The sequence below is a fragment of the Brassica oleracea genome, chromosome C5 (genome assembly GCF_000695525.1).
Source record: "Brassica oleracea var. oleracea cultivar TO1000 chromosome C5, BOL, whole genome shotgun sequence".
Taxonomy (NCBI): Eukaryota; Viridiplantae; Streptophyta; class Magnoliopsida; order Brassicales; family Brassicaceae; genus Brassica; species Brassica oleracea.
In genome coordinates, this window is record NC_027752.1 from 327,925 (window position 1) to 355,792 (window position 27,868).

The 27,868-nt window shown below is 33.3% G+C and overlaps 5 protein-coding genes and 1 pseudogene across 6 annotated transcripts; 3 read left to right on the forward strand and 3 right to left on the reverse strand.

Moving 5' to 3' along the window:
- Positions 1-7,461: 7,461 nt before the first annotated feature.
- LOC106296033 (transcription factor bHLH13) lies at positions 7,462-9,958 on the reverse strand. 2 transcript variants are annotated; one of them, XM_013732074.1, is made up of 2 exons: positions 9,782-9,958; positions 7,462-9,674 (listed from the first exon to the last, which is right to left on the reverse strand). In XM_013732074.1, exon 2 carries the CDS (start codon positions 9,508-9,510, stop codon positions 7,741-7,743), a length of 1,770 nt encoding a protein of 589 aa, XP_013587528.1. In that variant the 5' UTR covers positions 9,511-9,674; positions 9,782-9,958; the 3' UTR covers positions 7,462-7,740. The 2 variants fall into 2 exon arrangements, with proteins under 2 accessions (XP_013587528.1, XP_013587529.1); XM_013732075.1 differs by having other exon boundaries at positions 7,462-9,463; positions 9,782-9,920.
- A 4,266-nt stretch (positions 9,959-14,224) lies between these two features.
- Positions 14,225-14,949, forward strand: LOC106293184 (ethylene-responsive transcription factor ERF023). The gene has a single exon (XM_013728852.1). The coding sequence runs from the start codon at positions 14,266-14,268 to the stop codon at positions 14,830-14,832; it is 567 nt and encodes a 188-aa protein (XP_013584306.1). The 5' UTR covers positions 14,225-14,265; the 3' UTR covers positions 14,833-14,949.
- Positions 14,950-16,982: 2,033 nt separating this feature from the next.
- Positions 16,983-18,671, reverse strand: LOC106293831 (annotated as a pseudogene).
- An 803-nt stretch (positions 18,672-19,474) lies between these two features.
- Positions 19,475-20,914, reverse strand: LOC106344038 (ORM1-like protein 3). The gene is made up of 3 exons (XM_013783410.1): positions 20,517-20,914; positions 19,970-20,118; positions 19,475-19,799 (listed from the first exon to the last, which is right to left on the reverse strand). The coding sequence occupies exons 1-3, from the start codon at positions 20,700-20,702 to the stop codon at positions 19,661-19,663; spliced, it is 474 nt and encodes a 157-aa protein (XP_013638864.1). The 5' UTR covers positions 20,703-20,914; the 3' UTR covers positions 19,475-19,660.
- Positions 20,915-21,811: 897 nt separating this feature from the next.
- On the forward strand, positions 21,812-23,297 carry LOC106293197 (ras-related protein RABA3). The gene is made up of 2 exons (XM_013728859.1): positions 21,812-22,388; positions 22,649-23,297. The coding sequence occupies exons 1-2, from the start codon at positions 22,126-22,128 to the stop codon at positions 23,097-23,099; spliced, it is 714 nt and encodes a 237-aa protein (XP_013584313.1). The 5' UTR covers positions 21,812-22,125; the 3' UTR covers positions 23,100-23,297.
- Positions 23,298-25,555: 2,258 nt separating this feature from the next.
- On the forward strand, positions 25,556-27,453 carry LOC106343942 (cytochrome P450 78A6). The gene is made up of 2 exons (XM_013783302.1): positions 25,556-26,592; positions 26,667-27,453. Exons 1-2 carry the CDS (start codon positions 25,600-25,602, stop codon positions 27,291-27,293), a joined length of 1,620 nt encoding a protein of 539 aa, XP_013638756.1. The 5' UTR covers positions 25,556-25,599; the 3' UTR covers positions 27,294-27,453.
- The last annotated feature ends 415 nt before the right edge of the window (positions 27,454-27,868 follow it).

The following is a 27,868-nucleotide window of genomic DNA, read 5'->3' on the forward strand; positions in this document are numbered from 1 at the left end:
ATTTTTTTTCAAAATCTGAAGGTTAGCCCCTACAAAATTGAGTTTTTCGATAAATGCTCTATATAATAAAATTTACACTTTTTAATGTTATTTAAACATTTATAACCACATTATACATTTGTGTTAACGTATGATAAACTATCTTTCATGTTACATTGACATCTCTATAGTTTTTAAAAATTTAATTGAATAAGTTTTATATACTACTTAAATCAGTGGACTAAACACTATAAAAATAGATATTTTCTAGAGAAACGGACACAACATACATTTCAAAGCTCTTTGACCATCATCATATGTCGGTTAAGAATGAAAATATGCAATAAAAAAAGATTGTCAAGTTTTTTGAATTTTTTTTCAAAATCTGAAGGTTAACACTTACAAAATCGAGTTTTTCGATAAATGCTCTATATAAAGATGTTTACACACCTTAATGTTGTTTAAAAATTTCTAACTACATTGTACATTTGTATTAATGTATGATAAACTCTCTTTGATAGAACATAGACATCACTATAGTTTTTAAAAAATTAATTTAATAAATTTTATATACTACTTAAATCAATGATTAAACACTATAAAAATAGATATTTTCTAGAGAAATAGACACAACATACATTTCAAACCTCTTTGACCATCATCATATATTTGTTAAGAATGCAACTGTGCAATAAAAAAATTGTCATGTTTTTTGAATTTTTTTCAAAATCTGAAGGTTAACCCCAACAAAATTGAGTTTTTCGATAAATGCTTTATATAATGAAGTTTACACTCTTTAATGTTGTTTAAAAATTTCTAACCATATTATACATTTGTATTAATGTATGATAAATTCTCTTTCCTGGTACATAGACATCTCAATATTTTTAAAATTTTAATTTAATAAATTTTATACACTACTTAAATTGGTGGACTAAACACTATAAAATATATATTCTCTAGAGAAATGGACACAACATTCATTTCAAACCTCTTTGACTATCATCATATGTCTGTTAAGGATGAAACTATGCAATAAATAAGATTGTCAATTTTTTTGAATTTTTTTTCAAAATCTGAAGGTTAGCCCCTACAAAATTAAGTTTTTCGATAAATTCTCTATATAATGAAGTTTACACTTTTTAATGTTATTTAAACATTTATAACCACATTATACATTTGTGTTAATGTATGATAAACTATCTTTCATGTTACATAGACATCTCTATAGTTTTTAAAAATTTAATTGATTAAGTTTTATATACTACTTAAAACAGTGGACTAAACACTATAAAAATAGATATTTTCTAGAGAAACGGACACAACATACATTTCAAACTTCTTTGACCATCATCATTTATCTGTTAAGGATGAAACTATGCAATAAAAAAAATTGTCAATTTTTGTGAATTTTTTTCAAAATCTGAAGGTTAGCCCCTACAAAATTGAGTTTTTCAATAAATACAGATGTTTACACTCCTTAATGTTGTTTAAAAATTTCTAACTACATTGTACATTTGTATTAATGTATGATAAATTCTCTTTCCTGGTACATAGACATCTTCATATTTTTTTTAAAAATTAATTTAATAAATTTATACACTACTTAAATCAGTGGACTAAACACTATAAAAATAGATATTTTCTAGAGAAAAAGACACAACATATATTTCAAACCTCTTTGACCATCATCATATATTTGTTAAAAATGCAACTATGCAATAAAAAAAATAGTCAAGTTTTTTGATTTTTTTTCAAAATCTAAAGGTAAACCCCTACAAAATTGAGTTTTTCGATAAATGCTTTATATAACGATGTTTACACTCCTTAATGTTGTTTAAAAATTTCTAACCACATTATACATTTGTATTAATGTATGATAAACTCTCTTTCTTGGAACATAGACATCACTATAGTTTTTAAAATTTTAATTTAAAAAATTTTATATATTATTAAATTACTGGAGTAAACACTATAAAATATATACTCTCTAGAGAAACGGATACAACATACATTTCAAACATCTTTGACCATCATCATATATCTGTTAAGGATGCAACTATGCAGTAAAAAAAAATCTCAAATTTTTTGGATTTTTTTCAAAATCTGAAGGTTTGCCCCTACAAAATTAAATTTTTCAATAAATGCTCTATATAATGAAGTTTACACTCTTTAATGTTGTTTAAAAATTTCTAACCATATTATACATTTGTATTAATGTATGATAAATTCTCTTTCCTGGTACATAGACATCTCAATATTTTTAAAATTTTAATTTAATAAATTTTATACACTACTTAAATTAGTGGACTAAACACTATAAAATATATATTCTTTAGAGAAACGGACACAACATACATTTCAAACTTCTTTGACCATCATCATTTATCTGTTAAGGATGAAACTATGCAATAAAAAAAATTGTCAATTTTTGTGAATTTTTTTCAAAATCTGAAGGTTAGCCCCTACAAAATTGAGTTTTTCAATAAATACTCTACATAATGAAGTTTACACTTTTTAATGTTATTTAAACATTTATAACCACATCTTAATGGTGTTTAAAAATTTCTAACCACATTATAGATTTGTAATAATTTATGATAAGCTCTCTTTCTTGGAACATAGACATCACTATAGTTTTTAAAATTTTAATTTAATAAATTTTATATACTATTAAATCACTGGAGTAAACACTATAAAATATATATATTCTCTAGAGACACGGACACAGCATACATTTCAAACCTCTTTGACCATCATCATATGTCTGTTAAGAATGCAACTATGCAATAAAAAAATATTGTCAAGTTTTTTGAATTTTGTTCAAAATCTGAAGGTTAACACCTCTACAAAATTGAGTTTTTCGATAAATGCTTTATATAATGATGTTTACACTCCTTAATGTTGTTTAAAAATTTCTAACTACATTATACATTTGTATTAATGTATGATAAACTCTCTATCATAGAACATAGACATCACTATAGTTTTTAAAATTTTAATTTAATAAATTTTATAAACTACTTAAATCAGTGGACTAAACACTATAAAATATATATTCTCTAGAAAAACGGACACAACATAAATTTCAAACTTCTTTGACCATCATCGTATGTCTGTTAAGGATGCAACTATGTAGTAAAAAAAGATTGTCAAGTTTTTTTAATTTTTTTCAAAATCTGAAGGTTAACCCCTACAAAATTGAGTTTTTCGATAAATGCTCTATATAATGATGTTTACACTCTTTAATATTGTTTAAAAATTTCTAACCACATTATACATTTGTATTAATGTATGATAATCTCTCTTTCCTGATACATAGACATCTCAATATTTTTTAAAAATTTAATTTAATAAATTTTATACACTACTTAGATCAGTGGACTAAACACTATAAAATATATATTCTTTAGAGAAACGGACACAACATACATTTCAAACTTCTTTGACCATCATCATATGTCTGTTAAGGATGCAACTATGCAGTAAAAAAGATTGTCAATTATTTTGAATTTTTTTCAAAATCTGAAGGTTAACCCCTACAAAATTGAGTTTCTCGATACATGCTCTATATAATGATGTTTACACTCTTTAATTTTGTTTTAAAATTTCTAACCACATTATACATTTGTATTAATGTATGATAAACTCTCTTTCCTGGTACATAGACATCTTCATATTTTTTTTAAAAATTAATTTAATAAATTTATACACTACTTAAATCAGTGGACTAAACACTATAAAATATATATTCTTTAGAGAAACGGACACAACATACATTTCAAACCTCCTTTACCATTATCATATATCTGTTAAGAATGCATATATGCAGTAAAACAATTGTCAAGTTTTTTGAATTTTTTTTCAAAATCTGAAGGTTAACCCCTACAAAATTGAGTTTTTCGATAAATGCTTTATATAATGATGTTTACACTCCTTAATGTTGTTTAAAAATTTCTAACCACTTTATACATTTGTATTAATGTATGATAAACTCTCTTGTTTGGAACATAGACATCACTATAGTTTTTAAAATTTTAATTTAATAAATTGTATATACTATTAAATCACTCGACTAAACACTATAAAATATATATTCTCTAGAGAAACGGACACAATATACTTTTCAAACCTCCTTGACCATCATCATAAGTCTGTTAAGGATGCAACTATGCAGTAAGAAAAATTGTAAAATTTTTTGATTTTTTTTTTCAAAATCTGAAGGTTAACCCCTACAAAATTGAGTTTTTCAATAAATGTTCTATATAATTAAGTTTACCCTCTTTAATGTTGTTTAAAAATTTCTAACCACATTATATGTTTGTATTAATGTATGATAAACCCTCTTTCCTTGTACATAGACATTTCAATATTTTTTAAAAATTTAATTTAATATATTTATACACTATAAAATATATATTCTTTAGAGAAACGGACACAACATACATTTCAAACCTCTTTGACCATCATCATATGTCTGTTAAGGATGAAACTATGCAATAAAAAAGATTGTCAATTTTTTTTTGTTTCAAAATCTAAAGGTTAACCCCTACAAAATTGAGTTTTTCGATAAATGCTCTATATAATGAAGTTTACACTTTTTAATGTTATTTAAACATTTATAACCACATTATACATTTGTATTAATGTATTATAAACTCTCTTTCATGTTACATAGACATCTCTATAGTTTTAAAAATTTTAATTTAATAAGTTTTATATACTACTTAAATCAGTGGACTAAACATTATAAAAATATATATTTTCTAGAGAAATGGACACAACATACATTTCAAACCTCTTTAACCATCATCATATGTCTGTTAAGAATCCAACTATGCAATAAAAAAATATTGTCAAGTTTTTTGAATTTTTTCAAAATCTGAAGGTTAACTCCTACAAAATTGAGTTTTTCGATAAATACTCTATATAATGATGTTTACACTCCTTAATGTTGTTCAAAAATTTATAACCACATTATACATTTGTATTAATGTATGATAAACTCTCTTTCATGGAACATGGACATCACTATAGTTTTTAAAATTTTAATTTAGTAAATTTTATATACTACTTAAATCACTGGATTAAACACTATAAATATATATTCTCTAAAGAAACGGACACAACATACATTTTAAACCTCTTTGACCATCATCATATGTCTGTTAGGGATGCAACTATGCAGTAAGAAAAATTGTCAAATGTTTTGAATTTTTTTCAAAATCTGAAGGTTAACCCCTACAAAATTGAGTTTTTCAATAAATGTTCTATATAATTAAGTTTACCCTCTTTAATGTTGTTTAAAAATTTCTAACCACGTTATACATTTGTATTAATGTATGATAAACTCTCTTTCCTGGTACATAGACATCTCAATATTTTAAAATTTAATTTAATAAATTTTATACACTACTTAAATCACTGGACTAAACACTATAAAATATATATTCTTTAGAGAAACGGACACAACATACATTTTAAACCTCTTTGACCATCATTATATGTATGTTAAGGATGAAACTATGCAGTAAAAAAGAATGTCAATTTTTTTGAATTTGTTTCAAAATCTGAAGGTTAACCCCTACAAATTTGAGTTTTTCGATAAATGTTCTATATAATGAAGTTTACACTTTTTAATATTGTTTAAAAATTTATAAACACATTATACATTTGTATTAATGTATGATAAACTCTCTTTCATGGTACATAGACATGTCTATAGTTTTTAAAAATTTAATTTAATAAATTTTATATACTACATAAATCAGTGGACTAAACACTATAAAATATATATTTTCTAGAGAAACGGACACAACATACGTTTCAAACCTCTTTGACCATCATCATATATCTGTTAAGAATGCAACTATGCAAAAAAAAAATTGTCAAGTTTTTTGAATTTTTTTCAAAATCTGAAAGTTAACCCTTACAAAATTGAGTTTTTCGATAAATGCTTTATATAATGATGTTTACACTCCTTAATGTTGTTTAAAAATTTCTAACCACATTATACATTTGTATTAATGTATGATAAACTTTCTTTCTTGGAACATAGATATCACTATAGTTTTTAAAATTTTAATTTAATAAATTTTATATACTATTAAATCAGTGGACTAAACATTATAAAATATATATTCGCTAGAGAAATGGACACAACATACATTTCAAACCTCTTTGACCATCATTATATATCTGTTAAGGATGCAACTATGCAGTAAAAAAAATTGTAAAATTTTTTGAATTTTTTTCAAAATCTGAAGGTTAGCCCCTACAAAATTAAATTTTTCGATAAATACTCTATATAATGAAGTTTACACTCTTTAATGTTGTTTAAAAATTTCTAACCATATTATACATTTGTATTAATGTATGATAAATTCTCTTTCCTAGTACATAGACATCTCAATATTTTTTAAACACTGCTTAAATTAGTGGACTAAACACTATAATATATATATTCTTTAGAGAAACGGACACAACATACATTTCAAACCTCTTTGACCATCATCATATGTCTGTTAAGGATGAAACTAAGCAACAAAAAAAATTGTCAATTTTTTTGAATTTTTTTCAAAATCTGATGGTTAACCCCTACAAAATTGAGTTTTTCGATAAATGCTCTATATAATGATGTTTACACTCCTTAATGTTGTTTAAAAATTTCTAACCACATTATACATTGTATTAATGTATGATAAACTCTTTTTCATGGAACATAGACATCACTATATTTTTTAAATTTTAATTTATTAAATTTTATGTACTACTTAAATCAGTGGAATAAACACTATAAAAATAGATATTTTCTAGAGAAACAGACACAAAATACATTTCAAACTTCTTTAACCATCATCATATGTCTGTTAAGAATGCAACTATGCAATAAAAAAAAATTGTCAAATTTCTAGAATTTTTTTCAAAATCTGAAAGTTAACCCCTACTAAATTGAGTTTTCGATAAATGATCTATATAATAAAGTTTACACTCTTTAATGTTGTTTAAAAATTTCTAACCACATTATACATTTGTATTAATGTAAGATAAGCTCTCTTTCCTGGTACATAGACATCTCAATATTTTTTAAAAATTTAATTCAATAAATTTTATACACTACTTTAATTTAATGAAGATTTAATATGAACATAGATTGTTCAGATTTAACTTTCACGTTAATTTTTCTCAAAATCAATAAAAATGCTTGAAAACCATTAGTTCGAATATTTTCTTTGTATCATCCTAACATAAAAAAAAGATTGTTATTTTTAATCCTTGTCATTAGAGATATCAGAAAAGACGTGAATAAATCTTAGCCATAGTAAGACTTCCGAAGTATCTGGTTCTATGAGCAATCTTTAACACTATTCAGAGTTTTATATAACCAAGACGTCAATAGTTGCTCAAAAAAAAAAAAAAGTTGCTCAAAAAAAAAAAACCAAGACGTCAATAAAACTAAAGCAAAGGCTGCAGATCACAAAATCTGGCTAAAAAGTTGATGAACCTGTGGCACAATCACTTAGTTGAACTCACTCTACTAAGAATCCATATTTCAAGGAGGCCAAAAATCACAACAAAAGACAGATTCTCAAGCAAGTCCCAAGGGCTTCTTTAACATAATAAATAGATGCTATTTTTTTTTGTAAAGCGAGTTGTCTACTTTTTGACAAATAAAAAAAAAACTTCTAAAATCCTAGCCTGGAGGATTGTTACAGGTTATCTTCTTCACTACAAACTTACTTCTTGATCTTCTCCAAAAGGCTATCTACCTGATGATGTTCTTGAACTTGATTGCTCTCTAGAGAGAGCTGAGACCAGCTTCTCTTTAGTCACCTCTTCGGATTTGATCACAAACGTATGCAACACTACGTCCTGTGGAACCTCCAGTTTCGAATTAATCACTTCCACTTTAGCCTCTTCAAACGCGTGGAAGATCCTCGACGCCGGATGAGAATCCAACGCACAGTTAACCGTCACCGCCACATCTTCACCCGCCGTTTGAACGTTAACGGCCGGCGGCTCCAAGCAGATGAGAGGGTTAGAGCTATAGCCCAGCTTCTCCCTCTCAGCTTCCATAACCTTGAGCTTAGCGTAAAGCTCGTTAATGTAAGAGACAGCGTCTCCCAACAAGGAGGCTTTGTCCATCTTCGAAATGTTTGGAACAACTGATCTCAGGGCGTAGAACCTCTGGTTAAGCTTCTCACGCCGTTGCCTCTCCGCTTCCACGTGGTTCAGAGCTTCAGCTCTTCCGTTGGCAGGTCTCCTCCCGCGTTTCCTCGGTCTGTTGTCGCCGCCAGACTCATCAGCACCGCCAACAAGATCAGCCCAATCCGCTCCTCCTCCTCCTCCGTCTGAGTTATTGTCAGAAGGCCTGGAACTTGCGCCGGAGAAATCAATCTGTATCTGAGCAGGAGGAAGCAGCCTGTGAGATGATGATGATTGCTGCAAAGGGAGAAACTTGAAATCTTCCCTGCTAGGAGCTTCTGGAGGGATCCAAGTAGAAGTAGACATCAGAGTGTTGTTGTTGGTAGTGATGGGATTAGAGAACATAAACCTGTTGTTGTTTCCATCTAATAATCTCTTGGGAACTCTGTTATCATCCATTTTCCTAACTGTCAGTTTCTCTCTGAACTGCCTATGTTGCTGCTGATGCTGATGATGAAAACCAGAAGAACTGTGCAGATCCTTGCCGAATATCTTCGAGGAACTGTTATCATCATTATGATTAGCCACAACAACAGGTAATCTAACCGGAGGAGGAGGTGGAGGAGGAGGACTCGAAAACGACAATCTTATAGACGACAATGACTCATCACTATGAGGCAAACAAGAAGTAGACCCCAACTCAACAACGCCAATATCAGTAGGAACCAAAACAACAGTCTGTATCCCCGCAGACTTAGCAAGAAACGATCTAACGCAGTAATCAGAACCGGAATTAACCAAATCCGATAACCAAACGGGCTGAGCAGAGTGGAAACACTTGCCAGGGCCACCTTGGCCGCGAGGGAAAGAGAAGTACATTGAAGCGAGAAGAAACATCTCAGTGTCCGTAACTCTATCGAGCACCAAAGCGCAGCTATCTTCTTCATCATCCAACCCACCGAACAAAGCGTGAAGCTTTTGGAGCACTCTCTTGCGCAGAGTCTGGTGAGTTTCTTCTTCTCTCCCCATGGAAAGCATCCTCATCATCTCCGACCTCTCTCCGTCTTTAGGCTCTCTGCAAGAGCCGTCGCCCCAGCAGAGGACCAAATCTCCGGACTTTGACCGAGAGACCTGCCAGAAAATGGCGTAGTTCCAGGAGAAGTTGGAGGAGTTTGGGGTCTCCACGAGATCCGAGAGCTTGTTCTGGAGATTGTCGTCGCTTCCGACGGTCATCAGGAGGTTAGCGTTTGGAACGGAGTTTGAAAGCAAGTAATCGAGAGCCTTTTTGCCGAGCAGGGAAGCAACAATCGCTTTATCATCTTCGTTCCACACGCTGCTGCTGCTATTATTATTATTATTATTATTATTATTATTATTACTACTCATCTCTCTAATTTGATAAAAAAAAAACCGAAGCTTTGTTTGATTTCAACGAGAAGAAGAAAAGCGGAGATCTTTCTCCAGGAAAAACAGAGTGTTGCTGGTCAAATCCGAGAAGAAACCAACAGGCTTTGTTGCATGGAACAACACCAGAGATCTCAGATCTTGTCCTGTTTTTTTTTTTTTTTTTAAACATTTAAACCAAAAACACATTAAAAAAAAAAACACAATCCAAAAAAAACATAAGAAGAAGAAGAAGAATGATATATGTTATTACCAATAAATTCTACTTCAACGAGAATTGATTTCATCAAGTTTCCTTCCTCAGCTCTCTTTCGTCGCCGTGTCCTCTTAATTGAATTGAATTGAATTCAAGAGAGAGAGAGAGAGAGAGAGAGAAATAACGCATGTTCTTCCTTCTCTCTTTTTATTTTATTTTATTTTTTTACTTCTCTCTATTTAGGAAAACATGACTTTGCAACTTAACTACGGTTCCATCTTAACCACCTAGTATAGTTTTAAACTAAACCGGGTCTGGTCGAGCGAGCTACGGTTTTTGTGTCTCTGTCTCCTGTCTTTGACTGTATGAAACAAATATGTATATTCAAATAAGGGTTTTTGATTAATTGATAATCAGATCTAGCTCTCAAAACCGTATATAGATCTAAAACCTGTATCTGACACCCTTGATTAGATTCTCTATTCCAGCACATCATATCTGAATGCAAAAATGGAAACACAACCCCCAAAATTAGTAATTTTGCTTTTACATCTACTCAAAGCAAGTCCGGTGGTCAATCATCTGAAACATTGACCCAACCCTATTCACGTTATTCATACTAGGCTTTACATTTTTTTTTTTTTAATGTCAAACTATACGTTTTCATATAATCCATTTTTCACGTTTATATAACTACTGAGTTTAAGGTCGACTAGGCTTACGCAAGAGACGTGAACAGGCAATGCGAGCAACTACTGAGTTTTTTTTTTATAACTTATAGAAAATGCGACGTCTTCTCCGTTTGAATTATTATGGAGGTCTAATACTAGTTAATTAAAAACCAATAATATGAAAAAGACAAGTCGATTTAATATAGAGGGCTTTAAAAATTCGGCAAGAGGCGTGAAAACCATGTGATATTTACGTGGATCAAGGCGATGACCAAGAATGAGAAGAACGTGAGATGCATTTAATTTTCTTGGATCTTTTATTTTCCAATATAACGCCTCCACTTTCTTTCTTTTTTCAATTTTTGCCTGCACCTCTTCGTGTATTAAATTTTTTCATCATCTCGCACAACAACAACTAAACACACACTGTAAATAGAGGTTTCACTATTGACATAAATTGTCACATTATCATCAACAACTAAACTAGGGGTCATGAAATTCTCGTATGCAAAAGCGAGTTACAACAACTTGGTTATGGAAAATGGAGTCACGAGTGGGTTATAATATATGGCGGTGGTGGGAAAAACACAGCAAAAAGCGGGGACCGCGTGATTCACGTGCTTAAAGAATCCTTTAACTCAGACGCGGGTCCTACCTTCCCCTAAGTCAACAACGACAACAATCTCCGAAGTCTAAGACAGCTCATGTTGAAAATGGGCCAGTGTTACGGACGGATTTATTCAATGAGCCTATTGTTCTATTGGGTAGGATATGGGCTGAGATTGCCGTACTAGGTTAGCATTTCTTAATGACCCATCTACTCATATTTAGCATTTCAAATTATAATGGGCTGGGTCTTGCTAAAATCATATATCTATCTAATATGTATAAAACTTTCATTTTTAAATGATCAAGTTTGGTTAGACCTTTACAAGAGATTGTAAAATGTTGATTGAGATAGATGCTCTGTTGTAGATAAGGCATATTTTGAACGGCAACTATGAAATTTGTTACATATTACAGCATAGAAATATCTGCACAGCAAACTAGAATAACGAATACTTTGTTTATATCGTCCGTTTATAGCCAACATAATCACTCTGACACTCTTCACAGCTAAATGTAATTTTATTTTTAAACTCTTCTTTTCTAGGAATCACAAATTGGCGTCCACACAATCGAGCAAGCAGATATCTATATTCACTTGTCAAAATGAAATCCGTGTTTAACTTCTACAAAAATCGTCACCTTTTTAGTAACAACCAAAACATAATCATATAAAACTACTTTGCATCACGAAAAGGAAAAAGCACCGACCAAAACTTAATGCTCATCGTAAGGAAAAGACAAAAAAAAAACTTAAATCTCATCAGGCCATTAAAAACACGTCAACATACATTGTTACAATTTCAGTTGCTTCGTGTTTACAAAACGAGCAAGTGTAGAAATTGGTTCAAGAAAGCACCTGAAGACAACCCGATATATCTCTAATTGGTAGTAAAGCCGCATATTATCTGATGTAAGAAGAACGAGGGTTTTGTAACTCCTCTTGCTAGCTATTTCCCAATTGAGAGTATATATATTATATTTTCTTCACAGTATTACATGTACGTGGATCAACTTTAAATATTTTAAGTATTTCCTTGTTTATATGTGTGATATTTATTGTTTTATTATATATATAGACGTGATGGTTTAAAAAGTTGAAGCCATATATTTCAGGTGATACTTATCAAGTGCCCTTTAGATGTTAATAGATAAATAAATCACCGTACGAAGACGTGAGTTTTCTTGTGATAGTCATATTCTTCTTGAAATCCATATATGGTTTATTCATATAAGCTTAGAGCATCATTAGTAATGGTTTCTAAATCAAATCTCTGAATAATAAATTTAATAGTATTTTAACATAAGACAGTTTAAAATTAAAACAAAAAAATGTTAAAGTTTGCTGGATAAACACGCGTAGGAAAAATTATTTCTAGGTCTCGGACTGGGATACCCCAGGTTAAACAAAAAAAAAAAAATTATTTCTTCAACAAGTTGAAAAGTATCTTCTTCCCGAAACATTCCTCTGCTTTTCTATCGTTTCTCTCCTGCTTTTGATTTATATATTATTTTTTACTATCAGAAACTCTTACGAGAATAGACCATTGCAAACCTATATGTGACATGGTTTACTGTTATAGTCAGGGGCGGATCCAGCCACATAACTAGTATGGGGCACACATTATATAAAATGTTTAAATCAAGGAAATTTACATAAATTGTATGTTAACTATTGAAGCAAAACAAAATTTTGTCTGTGGCACTTGCCACACCTATGGCCTTCCTGCGTCCGCCCCTGGTTATAGCAGTCGTAAAAATACCATGCAGGGTATAGTTTTATTCTTTTTGAAACGTTGATTTAACAGCAAGTAAAATTGTAAAAGAAAACTTGTTAAGTAGTATTATTCTGGTTTCTGAGTGGCATAGAGCCATAGACTAGAGTTTAGACTATGGTCCCTCCGAAAATGAATTAATGCTCTCTTTTTTTGGGATAAAAGCAACCTGTGGACCTGCGCTACCGAAAAATACGAAGTAACAGAAAATTAATAAGTTAACAATTAGGAAAGAAAAGGCTTCTTTGTAGATATATTTTCACGATAATGGCATGCATGCACAAAAAATAACACCTAATAAAGCGATTTCCATTAATAGAAATCAACATAACATGAATCACTTTTCTTTGCCGAAGTTTGTCTAAAATTTTTGGATACATTTGTATTAAACAAATGTTCACCATCATGCCCTTTCTCAAAGAAAAACAAATGTTCACTACGAAAGGTAATTTCCATGTGTATATATTGTCAAGAGATGAGATGTAAGCTACTAAGAGCAACATTATCGGGACTTTTTAAATCCACTTCTTAGTGTATTTGAGTCGAAAAATAAATCAAAAACAATGAAAATGGTTACTAACAGGCCTTAATTAAGAAGTTTCTGCGGACGTCTTTAAGTGCCTTGTGGCAGAGTTAAGAGATGAGAGGTAAAATGTTTTGGGGGTTTTTTTTCTGCTAACGAGTTATAGACATTCAGTTCATAATTTTCCGGTCCTTTTTGTTAAAGAAAACTAGAAGATATTAGATGATGATGTTAGTTAATCCTTTTCCTGCGATCAAATACTTTAGCTTTTTACGTCATCTTTATAAAATATATAACCATAATATATGCATGTTCATTAATTACGCAATATATAACCATAATATATGCATGTTCATTTGAAGAGATGGTGCTATTTATTTTTATTTTACTTGACTACAGACATACAGGACAGGGCAACAGCAACACCAGTACCTTAAGCTATTGAAAACATTTCCCCACCACTCCCGAATGCTAGGAGACATAGATTAGACATAAAAACTTTTTTTGGTTTAATTTGACATATAAACTCTTATCACTGGAGAGACATTAATAAACCATGATCATAAATTTTGTTCTTATGAGATATTTGCAATGGCGTTTACTACTAAAACTATTTATTACTGGTTGAACTTGATTCAGCTAATTATTAACCCATGGGCAGGCCAACATCCATATATGCATATATGCGAACACAATAATCTACAACACTAGCTCTCATGCTTAGTTAATTGAATTATCTTATTAATTAAAGCTTCACTAATTTACCATATATCCAACTAAGTAATCAGCGGTATTTTTGGAAAAGGGTTTGATAATCTAATTATGGAGCTATAGCCGGAGGGTATTCATGTAAATTCGTATGGAGAAGAGTAACGCTTTTGGTTAGAACATGAGATTGGATGAGATTATAAATGTTGAACAGTGTGTGACTAACCACATAACAAACTCTTTGTGTTACAAGAAAGAATGAAACTATCTCCACCACAACCACCAGCACTTAATAACAACGACCCAACAGCCGCTGCTTCTGCCGTTAAATCTTGCGGCGGAGGCGGTGGAGAAACCTTCTCGACGACGAGGCATCCAGTGTACCACGGAGTTCGCAAACGCCGATGGGGAAAGTGGGTTTCCGAGATTAGAGAGCCCCGGAAAAAATCTAGGATTTGGCTCGGATCTTTTCCGGTGCCGGAGATGGCAGCTAAAGCCTACGACGTGGCCGCGCTTTGTCTGAAAGGAAGAAAAGCTCAGCTTAATTTCCCCGACGAAATCGACGATCTTCCTCGACCTTCGACATGTACTGCCAGGGATATCCAAGTCGCCGCGGCCAAAGCTGCCAACGCCGTCAAGATCACTAAAACGGGAGATGACGTGGCAGATATCGACGACGGAGATGATTTCTGGTCAGGCATAGAGCTGCCCGAGCTTATTATGACCGGAGGTGGGTGGTCACCGGAGCTTTTCGTTTCCGGAGAAGATGCCACGTGGGTGGTCGACGGTGACTCGTATCAGTATCAGTTCATGGCGTGTCTGTGAGTGTAGTTGTCTTGTCGACTGTGTCGTATTCGCTATACGTGTGCGCTGTATTGTTATTGTGTTGGATAGATCGATTTAATGCAACTATATTATATTTTTATGCATTTTTATTTTATTTGTTTCTAGTTTTATTGTTTTATATGATTAATAAATATATACCCTGTTAGGTTTGTATGATCTGGACGTATATGTATGTTATTATATACAGTTTTGATTACATAAAATTGCTTGCATGAAGGACTAAAGTTTTAGGGTTTTATTCTTGGATAAACAAACGATGTACTAAACTTTTTTTTCTTTTTTTAAAAAATTAGAGCTTGATTAGTTTTACGAAAAACTATGAACCGAAACGTAAGAATAGAAATATACATATGCGAGGAAAAGAAATTCGCTACCTAGCATAGTTTCCAATTTGGTACAATATTTCTGTCATTGTTCAAGCAATAGTGTTCAGACCATTATCCATATTTGATATCAAAATTATCATTTTTAGTTACTATTGATATCTGTCGTATTTTATTTGTTTTGTTATTCCATAAAAAAAAGGGAACCGAACTACATAAATGAAGCATTGGATTCGAGATTGATTTATCGTGGTGTGGTTGGAACTATATATATTCGGGTATATACAGAAGATTTTACATATTTTAATCGTATAAAAATGTAAAATTCTATCATTTTCGTCGATATGTTATTTTGTGCGTAAATATTAAGTTTTACACTGGAAACAAGATAACAAGAACCTAAGGAACAAAGAGGATGCAAGATATATATATATATATATATATATATATATATATAGAAACGCTAATTAATTTTTTCTTTTTTGACGTCGTATAGAAACGCTAATTAATACAACCAAAATACAATTTAAGGAGTGAAGAGTATTTAATTATGTGGTGAGATGGTTAGGAGCTGATCTAGCCATCCCGGAGTATTCGATGGATGGCCTGCCTAATGGTTAGAGGATGCGATGAAGTCGTAGAGAAGATGCGAGCATTATGTTGTATCCGAAAATTAGAGATTCTTGAAAGAGCTTAGTGATGATGACTGGTGAGAGTGCTGAAGCGTTACGATCGACAACTTAAGATTTTACTTGGATCCGTTACAACTTATTATTTATCTAATTCAATAATAATCACTATTTTTTTTTTATAAAATAATTTTCTTCTTCTAATATCTCTTTTCGCTTTTCAATTAGGGCTTTTTCATGTAGTAGTTAGTTTCCAGTATATCACTTAACGAACAAATACACATATATAATCGATAGGTGACAAAAGAAAAAACTGAATGACCAACCGGAAGATTTGAGCATTCAATACGAGGAAAATTAAAAGGACGGGCTGTAGCCTCTTCAAGCTTCATTGGTTTTTTACCTTCACTACGACTCGGAAGCTTTATTGGTCTTTACCTTCTCAACGACGCATAAGCTTCGGAGACTTTCCCTAAGCTCTGACATAATCACATAAACAAGTAATTATATTATACCGAATACCAACTAGTTAACGTTCTGGCATGTGCATATTAGGCTGCAGTACTGTAATAGTATAATGTTCATGTAGGACACAGGACAAGACGAGAACGCGGAAATGGTACCCGCATGGTACCAAGAGCTGTCTGGCTGAGTGATATTTGATACAACACGTGTTGAATAATTAATCACGTCTAAAACGATACTCGAATTTATTGTTTCAGACAGGGATTTGGTGGACTTGAATTCAACTAGCTACACTCTGGAGCTATTTAGTGGTTTAGAAATCGACCGTATATATATATATATAGCGTCCAAGAAAATCGAATATTGGTTTCTGCAAAATGGAAAAAATGTTGTTTAATTCTGAACTGTTGGACTACGAAATGATCAATAAAATATCTTTATCTTGGAAATTTATTCACACATTTGTATTACTTAAAAAAAATCATTATGGGTGAATTATTTGTTGTCAAAAACAAAAAAGAAGTCCCAAAAATTGTTAGCAGAATGGATCACAATTAGTTAATTGGAGCATATATAGGCCCTGCTTTGTAATCTGAATTTGAAAAATGGTTAGAAATTATGAAAATGTACCAACATTCTTAAGCCTTCGATACATTTCCATGTTTCAATCTCTTTTCTTCTCAGTTTTGTATAAAGAGAGGGATCTAACCAAAATAACCTTCCAAAGAAGGTATACCCAAACATATATACATGAAGACAACACACATGCACACAATTTTAGAGGCAAAGCGAAAGTTCTAAGACTCTTGTAAATATCAGTGATAAAAGAAAATACATTTTGAAGATTCTAGAAGGGAAACAACCATCCAACAGTCCAACCTAAGAACAGACCAGCACCAATGAGACTAAACCCTAAAGCAAAAGCCACCATATATCTTCTACCAATCTCAACCATTTTATTCTTCTTCCCTCTCTGCTTCCTCTTCTTCAGATTCACTCCTTTGATCTGCCCTAGTTCTTCTTCCTCCTCCTTCTTCATCTGCCGATAGTTAGCTTCCATTTCAAGAAGCTTTAACCATTCTTTATAAGCCAACAAGTGACTCGCTTGTCTCAAAAAGATTGTCATCACAAGTTCTTTTTCAGCGCAAGCTTCCCTGGCCGTTTTCTCTGCTTCTCTTGCTCTCGTTTGAGAATGCCTTAATGCTTCTAAAATTTGAGCTTTGCTAAGATCATCACTCATAAGAGAAGACTTTGGACTCGTGTTCTTGCTCTCTGTGCTACCACTGCTACTCAGAGATCTCTCAAACGGTTCACCCCAAGAAACTTGTTTACACGGCGATTTCACCAGTGTTTTAAACCATTTTTCGCCACTGGTGCAGTCAATCCTCTTGTGGAGCTTCTGGGGAGGAAGAAGATCACAGTTTTGAATATTATAGTCAAGGGATCTAGTCGCCACCAAGAGAGCTAATTCGTCTTTATCCGTAGTGCTTCTCCACCACGGTGTTGCAGCTATATCTTTCTTGCTCATAAAGCTATAGTCTGCCACTTCTTGTTCTCTTATCCCAATCAAGTCGACGAATTGATGTAGTTTCTTGCATTTGGTAGCATCTTCAAAGAAAGTGTTTGCAATCTCCTCATCGAATCCAGATGATCCCTTAAGCCACCATTTGGTATCGCAAGAGAAATCTCCAAAACTTCCAGAAAAAAGCTGCCTTTTTCAGTGTTGCCCGAAGAAGAACGTTGATGATGATGACAAGAAGCTAACCTCGGAGCCATTTTAGAATCTTCATGAACAACAAAGCAACGACCTGCTGATGTTCTTTGCCACAATGCTCTTGCTTCAGCTGCTCCCATTTACTAGATCAATCACCTAAAAGTAAACTAAGAAAGCTTTAAAATAATAATAATAAGAAGACAAATATTCGATTTGTGGATTACATCCAAACTTTATATCCTTCTTCTTTCCCTAGAACCCGCAATAGAACACATAAAACAAAAGTAAAAAGGAGTTTATTCTGATTTTTCTTTTTGGGATCGCTTGCTACTTACGAGATTGCTTCTAAGCAAAATGATTAATTCATATACAAGCGACTGATTTCAAGAATTTTAATCAAACAATAACACGCAAGTCTTGCTATCACCAATTCAACTTAATATGAAATTCTGAGAAGTTTCCACAGATACAGCAACAGGAATATAAATATCATTGCATAAATCAATAAAAAAAAACAATTCAACTTGTTCTTTATAAAAGAAAAAGTATCGGAACAAACAAAGTTAAATTTTGGAATTTCTCTGAAAATTAAAAAAATAAGAAGCATACCTTTAAGTTGAACTCATTGCTGAAACCAAGCAGATTAACCAAAAGAACAGAGAGTTTCCAAATAAAAATAAAAAATCAGACTCGAAAAGAGAAACGTAGGAGTAAGCTTTGTATAATAGACTTTTTTAAAAAAAACCACCATTTTTTCATTAATCCGAAGATTCCATGAATAAACAAATGAATTGATCTTGCAACCGAAGCTTTTGCCTTTTCTTCTTTTCTATTTTCTCCTTCTTACTTCCTTCGCACTCTAACCCAACCAATTTTTTACAGTTATTTTGTTCATAAAGCTTTTGAGTTACGACCTAGAGCGACACAGTTCAAATAACTTGTTGGCTTCGTAAGCATCTGGATTGACTACACGTGTTGTGTCTAGAGAGAATCGACGGTTTATACAGTGTAGACCCCACCTTGATTTAATGGATAATACCTTTTTATTTTATTTTCTTACACACAATAGACCCTTCCTTCTCTTGTTAGTCATTCACTCCTTTCGTTTTGTCGGCACTAAAGTTAGATAACAAACTAATACAGCAATTAACAATCTTTAAACACTGTAAATTAAACTATTGTGTCCCCAGTGCTTTATAGTTTATACTATTAAACGAGGGGTTTACTGAATAAAAATGCATCACCTATATTTTGCATCATGACATGTAAAATCACAGGTGGACTTCAGTTGGATACGTAAATATCATATAGTGAGACACGTGTTCTCTATACCCCACTGGATCATTACACAGAATGAAACACATCCTCGTGTCATGGAGGATAACTCATGAGTCACATTCACACCATGCATATCTGTGCCAAACCTCAATTCCTTTCACTATTGTTTCAGGTAACTAACATGAAAAAGCCAAATTAATTTGACTAGAAAATTTTGTTATGAATTTCGTGTCTATATATTAAAAAAGAAAACATAAAAAAGAAGAAATTCAAAGCTTCAAAGTTACTTACAAAATATCCGACAACTCCAAACCAACTCATATCAACATTTTATACATATATGTGTATCCACTTTTCTCTTGCCAGAAAAGAAATGGATCTGAGTTTGCTAAAGAACGTTACTTATCACCGTTGATCCCGAAGATGCGTACCTTGTGCATGTTAGGGAACTTGGCCACAACTAGAACCATCACAGCGAGTGTGTTGAGGAATAGCCATGGATGCCTGTAATCTGTTGTATGTGATGCTATCAAGTACCTGTTTTTTCATATATACAAATAATATATTTGATTAAGAAACCAATAACAAGAAGACCCTTAAGGGCTTATGCATTATTAGGATAAATGCAGTAACAAAGAGTTACAATTGTTAAGATAATGCAGATTGGAAAAAAAACAAAACGGTTTAAGGAGGGTGTTGGGACTTACAGGACAACAGGAACAACGGTAAGGAACTTGCGGTTGCGGGTAAGTTGCTGACCGTTGTCCATCTGTTCCCACCAGGTGAGACCATTGTAGACTCCTTGGTCGTCTGCAAAAGGCGTTCCTTTCATCCAGTGAAAGGAGTGATACGTTACCTGACCCACAACGAAACGCTATTCAGATTTCACATTTTACAAAAGAGTTTAAAAGAAAAAAAAAAAAAAAACGGATTTGGATAATCAAATACTATATTTACTAATTTACAAAGTCACCTGATAAACCAAACAGTCAGGTCATAAGGGAATAACATTTGAATGTTACTATTATTACAAATTCCAGATTCTGATACTCAAACTGATCAATGCAATAAGATTGCATCTTAATTATAAGTCTGATCAAAAGGTTGCTATTAATAACCAAACCGATCAATCAGAAGCTAATGATGATGTTAATCAAAAACTTATCATCTCAACCAAACAAACAGATTCAAAGGCAGATCTCAGCAAAATCGAATACCAAAACAAAACAATTCAACAGTCAATCAACAGCTTACAACGAAGTGAGCGAGATTAACAACAGTCCAAGCCATCCCAGGGGAACAGCCCGAGACGGAGAGCACAACGAGCCATCCGAAGAAGAGGATGAGTATATAAGTCGTCCACACCCCTGGGTACATGAACCACTCCGTGTTCCTGTTCATATCCGGCGGTGGAGCCGCTTTCACGTACAGATTCGCCATCGATCCGATCTATTCCACAATAATGACGATTCGATTCTCCCTCTGTTTACCAGATGAAATCGAAAACCCAGATTCACACAAAACTCTCGGCTCTCTTTTTGGGGGTGGGGAGGAAGAAGGAGAAAGGGGTCTCTTCAGATTTGTGGTCTGGTTTGGTTTAATCTGGAGGAGACGACTGCTTTTTCGCATCTACTGTTGAATCATTTTTAATTAATTAATTGTATCATTTGGATCTTTTCAGGAGCTCTCGTTATAAGAGGCCCTGGTTGATTTTTAGCCCATTGTTTTCACATCTTTATCTTGTCCTCTTTATTGGGCCCTGCAGATTTTTGTTGTTATATTCGAAAGATTGATGGTTTTTTGGTCCAGAAATATTGATGTTTTAGAATTTTAATTGATGTGTTTTACTTTAAAACTAAAACATATACTATTTAAATATAAAAATATGATTATCTGAAATTTATTAGAAAACATATAAAAATTTAAACTAAAATAAGAGAAATTTCTTAGGATACCTTTTTGTCACAAAAATAGCCTTGAAAATGACCAAAATAAGTTTTACCCTAGAATTAACCAATTTAAACTTAGGATTTAGAGTTAAATGGTGAAGTTTTGGGGATATAATTTCAAATTAAAATTAAAATAAAAATAAAAAATAAATGTTAAAATTTTCAAAATAAAAAAAGGACTATTTTGACTTTTTTTTTTTTTGAAGGTTATTTTTGTGACAAAAACTTAAAAATTGTTATTTACAAAAACTTAAAAATGGTTATTTGAGAGAATTGCCTTAAAATAAAACTAGCAAGTAAAGATAAAAATAAAAATTAATTTTTTTGTGTGAATAATCTTAATTTACATATTTAATTTTTCAATTTTGGTGACATTTACAACGAAATAAAACAGATATTTATTCATTTAAGATGTTGTCTTGTTCGAAAAAACAATCCAACCGATTAATTTTTTGTCTTATACAATCAATAAATTTAATTTCAAGCAACAAGAATGAAAAGAAAGAAAGGGACCAAAAAAAGCAATAAATTCATACATGAGGGAGGAGTAGAGAACAACCAACAATTGATAGATCATAAGAGCTTTTTAGTTGGTCTCTCAAGACAAAATGTGGGTTTCATATTGAATCAATCAATTGTTTTAGCAAAATAATAATACTAGTAAAGATCTTTTTCTTTAATTATGTCGGTTCATGCTCACAGCTATATTAACATTGTATATTCATTTAAAGCTATATTAAGAGTATTAAAAGAATGAACAGAGAGCATCGTTGCTGTCTTCACAAAACAAGATCGGCTCAAACCGTTTTTCTTCCCACTTTCTCTGTTTCACTGACTCTCCACTTACTCAAACAGAAAGGTAGTCAAAACTTTACTGAGTTTTTCCTCTTCATCGACCCAGTTCCACCTCAACAATGAACGAAGAGATGAGCGGAGAGACGCCGGAGAATAAACATGTAAGTAGACCAACATTGCCGGAAAAGATCGACTACGTGTTCAAGGTGGTAGTGATCGGTGACTCTGCGGTCGGAAAAACGCAGCTCCTTTCACGTTTTACACAGAACGAGTTCTGTTACGACTCAAAGTCCACCATTGGTGTCGAGTTTCAGACACGTACGATCACTCATCAAGGCAAGCTCGTTAAAGCTCAGATCTGGGATACCGCCGGTCAAGAAAGGTAAATGTCTATCTACATCTATACACACATTTAACTATTCTTACAAAGCTGAATCTCAGGTTGGCTTTCAAATTAAATTGTTTACATATTTTAAAGTATAGTTTATTTTTCTTGGATCACGACATTTAGATATGATTTGATTTGATTTCCGATCTACTTATAATCATTGATTATACGTTTTTTTTTTTTAAACTATTGGTTTCCTAACTATTTTGTTAGAACTAATCAATGAGTTGTTTTACTGCGTTTTCGGAGATTAGATACAGAGCGGTGACAAGCGCGTATTACAGAGGCGCGTTAGGTGCTATGGTCGTTTACGACATAACTAAACGCGTCTCCTTCGACCACGTGGCACGTTGGGTTGAGGACTTGCGAGCTCACGCCGACGACTCCGCCGTGATTATGCTCGTCGGAAACAAAGCCGACCTTGCCGCCGATAAACGCGCCGTCACGACAGAAGACGCGGTCGAGTTCGCCGAGACTCATCGGCTATTCTTCTCGGAAGTCTCGGCTCTAAGCGGCGGGAACGTCGACGAAGCTTTTTTCCGTCTGCTAGAGGAGATTTTCAGCCGCGTTGTTGTTGCGAGAAAAGCTCTGGAATGTGAGAATGGGACTACAGCGAAACTTGACGGTTCGAGAATTGATGTGATCATCTCTGGTTCTGATCTTGAGACTGGTAAGACGAATGAACAAGCTTCGTGCTCGTGTTGATTTTGAGTTTTGAGTGATGGACTCAAGTATGGGCCAGAAACCTCGAGACATAGTGGGACTTTTTTTTTAATATCATTTTACCCATGTCTTTGTTTATGGGCTTTTTATATATTTTGTGAATTGGTGGTACTTATTCGATACCGTCTAAAAACTATTCATGTCATATTTGATATCTTTTTTTCTACACCATTTATAATATTCATTTAATATTATTGTATATGCAAAAAAGGAAGTATTTTATACCTTAAACAAACATTTGAAATTATTGACGTTCTTTTTTTTTTGCGCAAACTGATTTCCATTAAATTGAAAAGCTTAAGTTGGGTTTAAGGCCCATAAAACATGTTTGACTATAGAATCGGCTCAAAGCTCTAGAAATGAAAGTAAACTTGATTATTTTAAACGAGATCGATAGGAAATAGATGTCACGAAGAATGCCCTAGATTTCTAACTTCATCTCATGTATGTTTATCATGTTGATGAGGACATAAGAATCATAAAGCACAGTGATGAAGTCGAATCCGTGATTGAGGGCAAAGTTTATGGCTGTGAATACTGCCATAGTTTCTGCCATAAGAGCGAGGAGAGAAAAGTCTAAGCCGCTGGATGCTGACGTACAAATGACAAAAATTACACGAAAACTGCATTGCAAAAAGCTTTCTAATTGCTGTTATTAGCTGTAAGTCTGTATATATATATGCAACTAATTAAATCTCAGTTAAATTTCTAAAGCCACTGTCACGCGATTTTTAAAATGACAATCAAACCTTTTCACTATAAATATTTCACACATAAGTACTTTACTGTTCTTTGTTTTTTTTCGTCAACAGCTGTTCTTCGTTAATAGGTTTTCTTCAGCTGTTATATGTTATTACTTATGAGGAACTGGTATTACATATAGAGAAAAATATAGATCGAGAACACCAAATTATCATAAATATGGAACTTTGTGGTTATTAAAAAGTTTTGTTATACGATTTTATGTTCTTTTAAAAGGGTTTAATGGGGTTGATTGTATGATCACAATATATGTTATACATGATCGTGCGTTCACCCACTCTGATATGATTGTTCATGGGGAGTTTTGTATAGAATTAAGTGAAATTATTAGAATTTACAATAAGATCACTAAGCAGATATTTTCATAATATTTTTTTATAAACTCTATCGGCTGATCCGGTCGGCCCCGGGAGGAACGCGCTTAGTGAAATATTTTCATAATATTTTTCATGACATCAACTGTGAGTGTCACTTAGAATCTCGAATATAATCCAAATCCGACATAAGATATGATTCTCTTATTTTTGCATTCAACCGAATAATCTGAAGTGCTCCAATCGCAAACTCGTTTTCTCGCCCATGACCTAAAAATGGTCTTTTATATAATGCGCATATGATTAATCCGCCACCAAAGTGCTTTGTGACCACTTATTTACTTATTTATATGCTGATAACTCTGTGTTATGTGTAAAGTTACTAATTAGTTTAATATTTATAAGCAAGAGTAAGATTCTCATGATAAACATTTAAATTAGTATCGCCAGTATGATTGTATTCAATAAGTATTAGCTGAATTAAGCTAGTTGATAGTATATCATAATTTTGACAAATTTAACGTAACAATTTTCATAATCATTTACTGCTGTTAGAAACCTGTGTTATAATTATAACTTTCCTTTTTGGGTCAAAATTACAACTTTCTATACATAAAAGAGATAACTTAAAGGAAAGGCAGTTGACTTGAGAATATAAAGTCAATTGGAGAGCAATTTGCAGGAGAGAAGTCATAAAAGTCGTACATTCGCCACTTGTAATTAACAAGAGAATCATCGGAAAATGGCATCTTTGAAAATAATATTGGTAATTACGTATACATATTGTTTATAATTTTTTAAAAATATATTATTTATATTGTTTTTAAGCATATATTGTCTTTTGTTATTAAGCACTACGTTAAGATATGCAAGTTACTTTATTAAGATGCATATATACTCACTTCTATTACATATATATGGTAATATATATGTTTCTAAAACATAGTATTATATATGCAAACAAAGTAGAATATTAATCAATTTTAAAACTAGTTACAATTTAAAAAAAAAAATTAGACAACTTTTTACAAATGAAACCAATGGGACAGGTGTAGGAATAGTGTCTTCAATATGTGTATAGATTAGAAAATCTTTTGAGGATATAGTCATTTGAGTGTAGCAAACATAACATGACATATGCATATGATGACCACAACTGCATATTGGCAGCATATACCCGTTTGAGCACCTACATATAACTTTGAACTAATAAATATTTAAATGTATATGAAAAACCTTTCGAATGATAAATGATTAAATTTTAAACCAAACTATGATCTGGCATTGGCTAATAGCTTCACACTTCGTTGGCACGTCTATTTAAAGCTTCACAAAGACGCGAACTTAAATCACAACCCGAAAACGAAAAATATCACAAGAAAAGAAAAAAAAACCATTTATTCAGTATGTTTTCTCTGGGTATGAGAACCGAAATAGAAAATCTGTGGGTCTTTGCTCTTGCATCAAAATGCAATATTTTCATTCAAGAACATTTTATTTCTCTTCTCATCGCCGTAGCCATCACTTGGTTTACCTTCACCATCGTATTTTGGTCTACACCTGGTGGACCGGCTTGGGGAAGATACTTTTTCACTCGCCGGTTTACTTCCGGCTGTAACCAAAAAAACAAGAATCTCATTCCCGGTCCGAGAGGGTTTCCACTCGTGGGAAGCATGAGCCTAAGGTCAAGCCGCGTAGCTCACCAGCGCATAGCAGCAGTGGCTGCGATGAGAAACGCCAAGCGGCTCATGGCGTTTAGCCTCGGTGATACCAAGGTGATGGTGACGTGTCATCCTGACGTGGCAAAGGAGATACTGAACAGCTCGGTGTTTGCAGACCGACCTGTTGACGAAACCGCTTATGGTTTGATGTTTAACCGAGCCATGGGATTTGCTCCAAGTGGTGCTTACTGGCGCACGCTACGTCGGTTAGGTTCGAACTATCTTTTTAACCCAAAGCAAATCAAACGCTCGGAGGAGCAGAGACGAGTGATCGCGACTCAGATGGTGAATGTATTTGCACGTAACGCTGAAACCGCGTTTGGAGTACGTGATTTGCTAAAAACGGCGTCGTTGTCTAACATGATGGGTTTAGTTTTCGGGAAACAGTATGAACTGGAGTCTAATAACAACGTTGAGTCGGAATGCTTGAAGGGTTTGGTTGAAGAGGGGTACGATCTTCTCGGTACACTTAACTGGACCGACCACCTTCCTTGGTTAGGCGGTCTAGATTTTCAACAAGTCCGGTTCAGATGCTCTCAGCTTGTACCGAAAGTAAACCAGTTATTGAGCCGAATCATTCATGAACACCGTGCACCTACGTGCAGTTTTCTCGACGTGTTACATTCTCTTCATGATTCAGAAAAATTATCAGAATCCGACATGGTCGCTGTTCTTTGGGTACGTAAACATTATATAATTCTTGTAATATGTAGAACATGGACATTAATATTTCAAATTTTTGGTCCCTTTAGGAAATGATATTTAGGGGGACGGACACAGTGGCCGTGCTGATCGAGTGGGTGCTAGCGAGGATTGTGATGCATCCTAAAGTTCAGTCAACGGTCCACGATGAGCTTGACCGAGTCGTTGGCAGATCCAAAGCCGTTGATGAGTCTGACCTCCCATCTCTCACGTATCTAACGGCCATGATCAAAGAGGTGTTGAGGCTGCATCCACCAGGCCCGCTTCTCTCTTGGGCTCGTCTCTCCATAACAGACACCACCGTAGACGGATATCACGTGCCGGCTGGGACCACCGCGATGGTCAACATGTGGGCTATAGCACGTGATCCGCACGTGTGGGAGAATCCTTTGGAGTTTAAGCCTGAGAGGTTCGTGGCTAAAGAGGGTGAAGCTGAGTTCTCTGTTCTCGGGTCGGATATGAGGTTGGCACCCTTCGGGTCGGGTAAGAGAGTTTGCCCGGGAAAGAATTTGGGGCTTGCGACGGTTTCGTTTTGGGTTGCAACGCTCTTGCATGAGTTTGAGTGGCTTTCTAGTGTCAACGCTAACCCTCCTGATCTTTCAGATGTTTTGAGGCTGTCGTGCGAGATGGCTTGTCCTCTTGTCGTTAACTTACGCTCAAGGCGTAAGATAGCATAAGCTTCGGTTTAGTCAATGCACGAATGCTTCAAAGTTATTGGCAAATTAAAAAAACACGTATTCTAATAAAACCTGGAAAACTGATATGTATGCAAAGTCCAAAGTGCGATGTATATTCGCCCATCTTTTATTGATTAAGGGAACTATTAATGTATTTGTATTATATGAAATAAATTTAATATATGTTTCATGCGTACGGTTTGATGGTGAGTAATGTTGTTAATTTTATTAACCAACGCAGTAGTACGGTAGTCTCGGCTCTGAAGAAACTTAAACACGTTTCAGTTTTACGTGGGCCATTTGGTTATTTGAACTTAAACTCATGTGTTTGTTTCGTTATGAACTAGTGAGAAATTCCTTGTAAAAATTTGTTGGCGTGAGTCGCAGTTTCGGCTAACCTTCGGTATGCAATGCTAAATCTACAGAAAAAACAATTTGTACATTAACTAGTGGTCGCTATTTAATTTAACTTAACTAACTTTTCTTAGATATAAGAGTTCTAAGATATTGGTAATATATAACTAAAGTTCACTTATCTTCAAATGAATTCAACGATCATCCTAGGAATTATTCCA

Coding starts and splice junctions, on each gene's coding strand:
- LOC106296033 (XM_013732074.1), bottom strand. CDS start 9,510: ATGAGTAGTAATAATAATAATAATAATAATAATAATAATAATAGCAGC.
- LOC106293184 (XM_013728852.1), top strand. CDS start 14,266: ATGAAACTATCTCCACCACAACCACCAGCACTTAATAACAACGACCCA.
- LOC106344038 (XM_013783410.1), bottom strand. CDS start 20,702: ATGGCGAATCTGTACGTGAAAGCGGCTCCACCGCCGGATATGAACAGG. Junction 20,119..20,516: donor TTAATCTCGCTCACTTCGTT/GTAAGCTGTTGA, acceptor GTTGTGGGTCAG/GTAACGTATCACTCCTTTCA. Junction 19,800..19,969: donor ACCGTTGTTCCTGTTGTCCT/GTAAGTCCCAAC, acceptor ATGAAAAAACAG/GTACTTGATAGCATCACATA.
- LOC106293197 (XM_013728859.1), top strand. CDS start 22,126: ATGAACGAAGAGATGAGCGGAGAGACGCCGGAGAATAAACATGTAAGT. Junction 22,389..22,648: donor GATACCGCCGGTCAAGAAAG/GTAAATGTCTAT, acceptor TTCGGAGATTAG/ATACAGAGCGGTGACAAGCG.
- LOC106343942 (XM_013783302.1), top strand. CDS start 25,600: ATGTTTTCTCTGGGTATGAGAACCGAAATAGAAAATCTGTGGGTCTTT. Junction 26,593..26,666: donor ACATGGTCGCTGTTCTTTGG/GTACGTAAACAT, acceptor TGGTCCCTTTAG/GAAATGATATTTAGGGGGAC.